This window comes from Cottoperca gobio, chromosome 3, assembly GCF_900634415.1.
Source record: "Cottoperca gobio chromosome 3, fCotGob3.1, whole genome shotgun sequence".
In the NCBI taxonomy this organism is placed as follows: domain Eukaryota; kingdom Metazoa; phylum Chordata; class Actinopteri; order Perciformes; family Bovichtidae; genus Cottoperca; species Cottoperca gobio.
Genome location: NC_041357.1, coordinates 16,295,389 through 16,306,978, shown reverse-complemented (window position 1 = coordinate 16,306,978; position 11,590 = coordinate 16,295,389). Strand labels below are relative to the sequence as shown.

At 36.4% G+C, this 11,590-nt stretch overlaps 1 protein-coding gene across 1 annotated transcript in view; it reads right to left on the bottom strand.

Moving 5' to 3' along the window:
* Positions 1-6,732: 6,732 nt before the first annotated feature.
* The window catches only part of gpc5a (glypican 5a), a 110,831-nt gene continuing 105,973 nt past the window's right edge, over positions 6,733-11,590 (bottom strand). Inside the window, exon 9 of the mRNA XM_029454366.1 lies at positions 6,733-7,244. Coding sequence (XP_029310226.1) covers positions 7,084-7,244 — 161 coding nt within the window. The 3' untranslated portion in view covers positions 6,733-7,083. The remainder of the gene's footprint in view (positions 7,245-11,590) is intronic.

Below are 11,590 nucleotides of genomic sequence, written 5' to 3'. Positions count from 1 at the left end.
ATGGGGATGGTCTTAGTAGTGACAGCCATGCTCGTGTGAGCTGTGATAAGTAGGTCAGTAAATAAAATGGAGCTCCTCTCCTAGAAAATCATTGGAAGTGATGCTGGTAATGCTAAAGCTGTTGGATGGATAACATGTCAAGAAAATTTTGAGTCAGGACAAAACAATATAAAGGCATTAAGGTAATTATATTGAGAGTTTTTTAACAGTAAGGTGTAAACAAGGGGAAGATTAATTAAATATTTTCCCTCGCTCTTAAACCAGAAAGCATTTACTCACATGTGATTTTTCTCATTTCAAGGATTAGCACAGCATGTCTTATCATCTCACTGTGTGCCAAATTAGCTCTCTGTTGTGTGCCACACACTCTGCAATATGGCATTGTGTGGCCAACTGACCTTCCTAGAGCAGACATGGGGGAAAAAAAAAATGAAGATAAAGAGGACAACAACGTTCTCTCCAGGCTTCAGGAAGAAATCAATTGGTTTCTGATGTTATTTGTTACGATCTACTTGCTCTGGAAATAAAAGGTAAAAATATTTGTTTTGTTAGTTTTGCACAGAATGGTAAACAATCTTATTTTGTTCATTGAAACTGTTATTTGTTCCCATTTACTGCTGAGTTTTTCCAGACTTGTCACCATTTGAGATCAGATACAAATGTTGTCCTTTTCTGTCTGCTGGTGTTTCTCTGCTCCTAGATTTTATTTTTTCTTAATTTTTTTAACCAGACAGCAGGCTCATGAAACCACAGCAGTACATCAAATTACATTTTTATAAATGTTAGACTCCTGCACACATATTTCAAGCTTATTTATGGTCACTTATCCTAACACCTGATCCCAGTTCTCAGATCATAGAGAATAGCACTCATGGCTCTCGTCCCTGGCAAAGTCTGCCAAATTTAGATTTCAGGTCGAATTGGCAGACACCAATGACTGTGGCATCGAACTAATATGATTCAAGTTATATAAATATATATAATTTATATCCACACCCCTCATTTATGGGCTGTAGATGCATTTTTGTGAAAAGGAAAGATTTAAAATGATTACTGAAGTAGTAAAATATGGTATTGTTGAGCTACACTTCACCTTAGTGGCAGCAAGCAAGGTGGAAAGGCAGTGATGAAAAAAGAAGATGAGTGAAGAGGAAAGCCTGGGAGGGAAGGGATGAGAGGATTTATTGTGAAACCTGTGCTGTAGTGCTGTCTGATAATCTGAAAGCAGTGGGTGGGAAAACACTATATTGAAGGGACTGTTTACCCCATTCTCAGAGAAAAAAAGAGATCTGAACACAGAAAACAAGAGAGTGAGAAGGCACAGGCACTTATCTCCAGGTGGTGGAAGGTGTGTGTGTGTCCCATTGTACTTTCAGTTGGCTATTAATGTCTGAAAACACACATCAAGAAATGTAAAAAGTACCTATGGGGCAGCAGGGTGGCTCGGTTTGGTGCTCGTTGACGCCGACTGTTCTCTTTCTGTCTGAAAATGTAAAATGAAACAAATGAATAATAGAAACGATACAGCGCAGGCATGAATAAATGAAGGTTCTTAACCTCACTGTTGGATCCAAGCTGGGAATGTGCAGTAAAATATACCTGTGATTAACCATAATGTCTCTGTATTTTTACAGTGAATGGGTCGACAGCAGCACTTGACCTGAGCTCCACCTGTTGGCATCAGTAGTCTACTACTGTTCAGTTGGTAACAGTAGTTGTGTTTGTATAGTGCAGTGTAGGAGGGATTTAATTAAAAGTTCAGGCAATGCTACACAGACCTCAGACCTGTGAGTATTCTGAACACTGGAGTGAACCTTCCTAAAACAGAGCGATGCTTTGGATTCAGACCTTCACTTTTGTGATGTACACCTTTCTGGGAAAAAATGGGAAAATAAAAACAAATAAAAATGGCATTAATATCATTAAGAAATAACAAAATACAAAAAGCCTGTCAGGCCATTACAACAACAGGACATGCAATGTTGCTGTTGTGATAATCTTTCCTTAGTTACAAATGACCTCATATTTCACAACAATATATCTCCTTGCACCAAAGAGCACCACTGAAAGGCATGACCTGTGTGTTAGTTAAGCTTCTGAAAAACACTGACTTTACCATGAACAACTTCAAGAATGATACAAAGCCCTCTCTGCGTCTGCACTGTGATGATTAAAGCTCCCGTCTAAGTTGAGGCTAAACGTTAGCCGCTGTCAAGGTCACAGTAATAATTTTGAGTGAAACAGAAACCTCGATGGGAATATGAAATTAATCTCTGTATACGTTTAAGCGGCGCTCAGCACTATTCTTCTTAGAAGGTCCCAGGAGCCCTACTTCAGTATGCACAGATAAAAGAACCCAAAGACAACGGTTCATATATCTGAGGTTTTACCTCAGAGTAATTTTGAAGACACCAAAGTGTATTGTAATTGGACTCACTTCAGCACAGAGAAACTACTTCCAGGAGAGCTATTCCAAACACCTGTCTTCCACTCTTCTAAAAATGCAGGAGTTAATTAAAATCACCTATTATTCCTCGGTCTCTGTGTGCAAAGTGAAGACTGTCCTATTACACTCCAGGTTTCTCAACTCCCAATTATCAGCAATGAAAAATGCCAAAGGCAATTTCTACAAAGAATAACTGCACTTTGAGCACCTGTCCAACAGCCCTTGTCATTCAGTGGGTAGATTTGTCTTTTTTGTTTCATTGATTGCTTTACTAATGTAAAAAGCCACATTCTACTTTTTACACACATGCAGGCCAAGCAACACGTTATTATACGTTTGCACTTATTGTAAGTCGCTTTGGACAAAAGCGTCAGCTAAATTAAATGTAATGGTATAGTTATTGGAAAAAAGCTACTAAAAAATCTACTGCATCTAGTAAAGCTTCCACCAAAGATAAACAGAAAACATAACATAGAGCTCTAGACCGACTACAGATCGACCTTTTTAGATCCAGTGCTGAGAAACATAAAGCAACATCTTATCTTGTGATTGTTCCATGCATTTTGAGGAGCAACTTGCATACAGCCACTGCATGTTAAACTGTGTACTATAAAGCATTAACATCCCCTGATTTTTGTATGCATACATATATATTGAATTACATCTTCATCTACTAAACTCACAGTAATTTCTATCAAAGGAACCATTGAGGGATTTTGGCATTCCTATAAATAAAAATGAAGTTAAAAACACACACGAGTTGTAAAATCAGTGGTTGAAACCAAGAGCACAAGTGGCTGTAGTAAGATGCATTATTTATTGGTGAATACTGGAATTATAAATGAATACATATCCTCTTTGAGAGGTAGGTGAATACATTTGTGGAAAACAAACATTTGGCAGACAAACGTCAAGGTGAGTAGGAATCAGCTGGTCAAAATGAAGGAGCTCAGGTATCTTCTTCATCAGTAAGACTGACTGCTAGTTAGGGACGCTGGCTGTGAGGACTGAGCTGTAAATAAGCAATAATCTCAAGTTACCCCGTAATCCTTGTTTCAACAGTTAAAACCAAAGAGTGATATCACAGATTCAAGGTGTCGGGTTTAGGGCACAGCTTGGCGGAGTGAGGTGCTTGAGATCATGTCGCTTTTACCACGGAAACAACAGGATGAGATTTCTCACCAAAATAGCTTCCTGTGTTGCAAACAGTAACTCAAAACTAAAAGAAGCTGGCCAAAGTACATCAGGAATTGTTGTATAATCTTTATTTTTCATTAAAAAAATTATTAACATTTCATCTAATATATATTAAAGAATAGGCAGAACATAAATATACACCCTTCTCTGATTAATTATCCTAAGTTTTGCCTTTTAGCTTTCAGTTATAGCGAGAACTCGCAGTTTCCAAAGAAAAGCAGGAATTTATACTGGATAGAAAATAATTTTAAAGCCACAAGAAAACATGAAACTCTGGACTACATCTGTCAGCGAGCTGGGGACAATTGGGGATCCCCCATAAAGAGTCGAGGGGTGTTATTCAGTAAAAGGACGGTTGGGATGGATGACAACTCAGCTTTCTGCAGGAAAACAGGCTTCAAATGAAAGTTATTTCATAGAGCTATTACATGACTACATTAAACAGACATTCAATTAAAAACGTATAATTGTTGAACTTATTGGAAAAGTATTCACCTACTCATCTAAACAAGATTACAGCAGCATTTAAAAATAGGTCAGACGGCGCAACAAATAGAAGCAGGCTAACGAGCTAATGTCACTAGTAATCATTGCAAATGAAAACAGTTAATGTGTGTTTGGTGTGTTTGGTCGTTTGTTGCAACGTCTGACCTGTTTTCAGCCATATTGTTGCGCTCCACGTTCTCAGCCAATACTTAGGTGAGTACAATGTTATAACAGGTTGAACTGACAACCCAAGCTATGACAATTAAACCCATGTTGTAAGTAGGTTTACTTTGGACTATTGTAAAACAAGGTAAAAATAGAGCTTCTTTTTCAATGAACACGTTCACTCTCCAAACACAATAGTAGAGAAGAAACATGTTATTCAAGAGGTTCTGACACATTGCAAAACCTTCAGACAACTGTCTGGATGTGGTTGCACATCATCGGCATCAGCAGCAGCAGCAGCAGCAGCAGCAGCAGCAGCAGCAGCAGCAGCAGCAGCAGCAGCAGCAGCAGCAGCAGCAGCATCTGGCCCCTTTTTTCTCCCTCATCTGGATAACTGTCTCAATATGGAGCTATAATAATCACATAAGACATCAAGTTGAACTCTTTTCTTTAAGTACAGAAGAAGCAGTATTACCTGACATCTTATATTTAGCCTCCAGGCACCTTTGTCTCTGTGCCTGCTGCTTGTTATCTCATTAGAGACTGAACACTTTTCTTTAATACTGTCATTTAACATGGCTGTTCAAAATGACAGTAGATGACTTGGATGTTGCCAACTATATTTGGTTTGTTATAGTTGCTAGGTTAACAACTGTGTTAAGGTCGTTAAGCAGTGACTATTGTTGCCTGGGAATCTCACCCCAAAACAAAAACCTCATGTACAAGACGTTCAATGAACAGGAAGAAATGATGAGTATAATTAATCTCAAAGTTATCATTTATAAACCTTGAGACTGTGTCTCCAAGCTACTTAAGTGGTTCCGATGCTCAAACAGCCTTGACTTTATATCATGATAACATTCTCACCTCGTATATTAAAGGTGAACATGACTAATGACAACAACTAATATTCATGCTTTCGGACAACTGCAGGAAGGTCGCAAGCTACGATCAGATCATATCATATACGATCAATCAGAGTACCTGAGGAGATTGTACCTTTGGCTGTTTTGAGCCCTATTTATTTAATCTGTTGTCCATTTAAGTAGCAGCTTTAATGTTTATCTTGCTTATGTATGTGGTGTATATGTATATACACTTATATATATAAATTAATAGTGAAATCTGGTTTTAAAGGGTATAATTTTAGCTTCTGCAGCATCTCAATAATAGGATTATTTATTTAGCCCTACAAGAACCAATTTTGAGTACTTTTCTCTCTCTGCCATTGACCAGACATGCCAGGCATATGTGAAACCAATCATTTCCTTTTTCTTTGCACAGAAACCTGCCAGCAGCACACAAGCAGTATGCAGTCAGGTTGTAGGTAGGAGCAATTGGATTCTTCCTCACCAGTGGCTACAGAAGCTATCAGCTCCCATCCACGCCTATGAAGGCAGAGGAGGATTGAGTTTGAAAGATGATAATAGACTCCTGAAGGAACTAATCTATTCCTAAAGAAGAAAGAAGTATGAATTCTTTCACTTGCCCCCAACTTCCACCTGCCATCCCCTCTCCTTTCACATTTCTCTGAGCAGTAGCATTACAGGTCAATTTCAGAATTGAAATATTCCAATTAAATGGACCCTGGACAGAATTACAGCTATTACCAGTGAAGGGAAGCAGACGTGTCAAAATCCTTTTGTTCTTATTAGCAAAATGTATAAGAACATTCATATTTAAAAGCTTCCTGTAGGATTTCTACAATTATCTGAAGCACTTTTGTAGAAAAAAATGAAAAAACAGATTTATACATTTAGGCTTGTACACGTATTGCAACTGTATTGAGCTGTGGAGACTTATTTTCAATTTCAAATCCAACATTAAAAGTAACCTTTTAGATTACTTGAATCATTTTACAGCAGTTTTAAAACCCCACTTAAGAAATAACAACCTGTAGTGTGCATTACAGTGTCATATGCAGATGCAAATTAACGCTTTCATATACATATATATATATATATATATATATATATATATATATATATAGATATATATATATATATATATATATACATACATATATATATATATATACATATATATATATATATACATATATATATATATATATACATATATCTATATATATATATATCATATTATATACATATATATATATATATACATATATACACACACATACATATATATATATATATATACACACACATACATATATATATATATATACACACACATACATATATATATATATATATACACACACACATATATATATATATATATACACACACATATATATATATACACACACATATATATATATATATATACACACATATATATATATACACACATATATATATATATATACACACACATATATATATATATACACACATATATATATATATTATATACACACATATATATATACACATACATATATATATATATATATATATACATCTACAGATCATATATATTATGTGTACAAATACAATTAAATTAATACCAAAATGTATATAACATATGTTGTACTTAAGCTTGACATCGGCTGTTATAAATAAGTAATTATTAGTGTTAATGAATTCCAGGTAAAAAATAATTAATATTCGCAAAGCTAAACCTCGCCATCTTACATAAGCCACAGTGTCTTGTAATTTCCACACGATCATTAGTGGTCACTCCTACCGTGTCCTGCACTGTGTGGAAGTGGTGCTCCATTGCATATTGGAGCTTGTTACGTTCACCGACCCTTTCGTTTCTGGATAAATAAGCTTGTGATCAAGTCTTGAAAGTTTCATGCTGCAAAAATGCAGCTGTTACAAGGCCAGGAGCACATGTAAACAAGGCAATATCAAGACCCAGATGGCCCCCGTCAGTCCAAGGCTTCTGGATCGGCCCTCCGTCTCTGAATCCTCGGCAGGTGGATAACGATGATCATGATGACGATGTTTGTGATCACCGGTCACATCTGGACTCACTGAGGAGAGAGCAGAAACCAACAGGCCAGTCAGAAAGATGCTTGTTATCAAGATAGCATCATGGAAGAGGTGTCACTGTTCGCCATGTTAACTCAAAGGACGACGATGATTTATTATATTATGTCTTCTTTTCAACAAATCTCATGAAAAGACCAAAACCAACAGTGCGTTAGTCAGTGTCTGCATACTATCTGATTTCCCTCCGCTGTCCGTGACACTCACCCCTAAGCACATTCGATCATAAAAATGGGTCAGACATATATAGTTTTTAAAATAGGTTAAGAAATTTCCTACAGCAGCTAGGCACTGTAGTGTTTGGCAAATGTTACATAAAGAGGAGTATATACTAAATTTGTTGAGGACTTTTTTCAGTTTGGGATTAATACACATTTGGGGTAGTATTAATCGCAGCAGGATGGTGTTCATGGGACTGACCTTATCCCGACTTACTTTCCTTCGCATATATAAGACTAGGAATAAGCATTTTATAAAAGGGTAAATAACCTCAACTTAAATGTACGGGCTTTACGTAATGAGAATGATAACACTATAATAATGTCTTCATCTGTGTCTGTTTCTAAAAAGAGCTTCGGGCAGCAGTTTCTACTAAAATATGTTAAAGCTTGAATGTGGCTTGGGACTTCTAAACCAGATACTCTACTTTAAAATCTATTAAAAATGTACTGTCATTTCTACTTGCCATTACATTACCTATTTAATCCATGTTTAAAATGATGGAATAAATGTTTTGGGACAATTTATTAGTTAGATTGGTTACTTTAAGGGTCTTGTGTAAGACTTAGGTGTTTTGCAGGTTGTTAATGTTACTGTATAATACATGCACACGTGTAGGTAAACATATGTTCTGTTTAGTGTCTCGCACCCCTATTATCAAGCTTCAGATAGTTTATCAGGGTGTCCCATTTTACATATCTCCATCCTATTATTGTACTTGCAACTGTTTGTGTTTTAATAAAGGAAGATGTTGTCCAGTGTGGTTCATTTCTGTATGGTTTTGGTCTTTTCATGAACCTTTCTTGTTCAGATGTAACAGTCTTGGAAAAGAAAAGGTAATTTTAACTTAAAATCATGATTACAATCTGAATGAAACTGATTACAAACCATTCTTTGAATTCCAAGTGCCTAAAAGATTTACATTCCCTTAACATGTTTTACTTTCTCTCATAATTATAATATGCCATAATGCTTCACACATCTTTCACAGCTGCAATAGATTAGCGCTCCCACTAAACCATCATGGGAGTTATTTTCCAGCACTTTATTTATAGTTAGCTGATGCCACGAGGGTGCACCTTCAGGCTCCATATCGTCCCTCGAGGTGCAGTTAAAATCAACAGGTAGATTACTTTTTCAGGAAATATTTGTCTTTCGACTTCTGCATTGATTCCAGTTTGTAGAGATTTCCAGTTGTAGATTTTATTTTATCGTAAGAGAAAATATATAAGTGGAAAAGAGAGAGAGGCGTATAACACGAGGCTCACAACAAGGTTCATTTCTGAAACAACAGCTTTCTTAAGCTGCTCCCATTAAGAGACACAACACAGACTCCCTCCATGCAGGTAATATGCTGCTTTATATCACCTTTACACCCAATGATCCGGACATCCAGAAATACCTCATGTATGTTCAAATTTAAGTAGCAGTTGAATGACAGAAATGAGACAAAAATCAAACCTTCTAAAAATAAATAGATTTCTTTCACTTTTTATTTTCCTCTAACCTTCGTATTATATACCTCAAATCACCTGGATATAAACTCAAACACTCCCAACGGTCTACCTCTTGCAAATGACACCTTAAAAGAAATGGATCTCAATTGAGATAACTGCACCACACAAGCTGTCAACATCCATCTTGTTGTTTACATCTCTTTGGAGGTCTCAATAATTGAGGGGGGGAATTCAGTGCAACAGAGCATCTTCTTAAGCCCCGCTGATGTTTCTTCAGTATACCACAGACCCCATCCTGGTTCATCCCCACAGGGAAGGAGTACCGCTGAAACCCCAATAGATGAGCAGCTGCACCAGGACTTTAGAGTTTCTCACTTAGGCCCAAGGTTTATAAGTCTGTCGTGGGCAGGATAAATCTAACCCAGACCCTTTCAGAGTCTATAAGGGCTCTGCTATCAAACGTTATCTTACTAGCAGAATAAAATAAGACCAGCTGCAGAGGCCATTTGGACTTTGTGGTTTTCAATTCCACTTTTTATGGTGAGGCAGCAATAGCCTGCAATTCCTTTGCCCACAACATTTAATTGTTGTTGTAATGGCTGAATTTCCCTCAGAGACTCATTAAAGTCTAATATAATATAATCTAATGAAAAGAAAAAGAAAAAAAAAACCTAATCCAATATAATATAGTCTCATCTCAATGTTTGTAATCCTTTTGATTTCTAACTAGCTAAATTCACCACTTTCAAGTGTAGGAATAGAAATGTTTATTACTGACTGTCTCTCCTACATGTAAGGGCCCATACATGAGCTACCAGCATCCGAGTGTGGCTTGATATTAACTGGCTATCGATTCACTGCTGAGGAGTCCCCAGGACAGCTATTTGAAGGTCTACAGCTCACAGATAGCGCGTTTGGGTTTTGCACCCGAGAGCATTGAACTTCAACACCTAAATCAATTCTTCTTATTCAGGATTCAAGGTTTCTAATGCAGCAACAAGCTGTAGACAGAATGACACAATGTATCTTTCAGATGAATAAATTATGCATCATTGAAACTACTTTTTTATTTTAACTGCAGAGGAAACCCAAAGCAACTCATGTCGTGACAGTAAAACCTCAAACATAGTCATGGACATGAGGTCTGACTTCAAGAGACTTTTAAAATACTAAATTACAGTATTTGATGTCAAATCACACAAAGTGCTTGAATGTATTGAGTATAACCTGCATATTCACTGTGTACTGGGTATACAATGCATTTATTATACATCAGACACTACTATATAAGGAAAAAAAAGTATTAGAAATATTGAGCCCTGTAAATATTAGCAGGACTTCAGAAAAAGTTAAGAAATGTTTTTAAAAAAAGATGGCTTTGTTCTTTTCCATTAACACCACGTCTTGTTCAGAAGAAGAAGGAATGCCAACACAACAGTCACTTTACATTGCAGAGTTTTGTATTAGGACACTATTAGTTTTATTGGGACTGAAGCTGGAAATAAATATGATGCAGAATTAGACTGTGGTCTTCTTTGATTAATGTAGCAACCAGCTGTGCATTCAAAAATAATCTTGAAAATCTTGAAATTAATTCTCAAACTAACATGCAAGTAATTGAGATCTCTTCATTTGGCACATACATACTTGATTACAAACACAGACATGTACATGTTACTTAATATCTCACATACACACACAGTATTGACTCTGACTGCACTGCGGTTATTAATAAGCATGATCACTGCTGAATCTTCTGGCTATAAGTGTGTTCCTTTTATGAATGATAATGAAGGTCCAGGAGGTAGAGCATATTAGCCCTCTAAAAGCACAACTATAAAAACACAACAGAAGATACATGTTTCTTGTGCTGCTGAAGTTTTTCAGACTATAGCAAATGCTAATGGAAGAAATAGCTAAAGTCCGTTTTTTGGATCGAAGGACAACTGATTTGGGAACAATTTCTTGGAGAGTGCTGCAGTAATGGCATGTTTTAGTAAATCCAGAGCAGAGAGGTTGGGATGTTTGAAAAGGTGCTTGGTCTGAAAAGAGACATAGGTCAGAAAGAGAAGCTTACAACTGAAGTGAAATCAATAGAAGCTGATTCCTGAGGACTTGGACCAACAATGATCAATATCACACTAAGTGCATCAGGAAACAACAGCTAACAACTGCAGAGGTGGAAAGAGCTTTTTGTGTGATTATAAGAGGGTAAGCATGCATCTACCCAAAATCTTCCTTGTTGTCAGTGTTTTGGTATATTTTGTAAATACATTTTATAAATAAGATTAATGAAATCTTGAGTGAAGAGGTAATAATGAAACACCAAAGTATGGTTTACAGTTTGAACTACCTTGTCATTTGCAAGTGCTTTCATCATTTCAAGTGTAAAAATAAATGTTATTTTGACATGTGGCCAAAGTTTGCATTGAACCAAGACATCACGGTTATGTGTTATAACTAGGGCTGTCAAATTAGCGCGTTATTTTCGATTAATTAATCACAGAAAAAATAACGCAACAAGACATTTTACGAAGATTAATCACGCTCTTTATAAGATATTGTTTATTGTGCAATGAAAGATGTAAATGCCAGATTTTAAATTGCACTTTATGTCAAACGGTCTGTGTTGTCTAAGATAATTGTGCAATGCA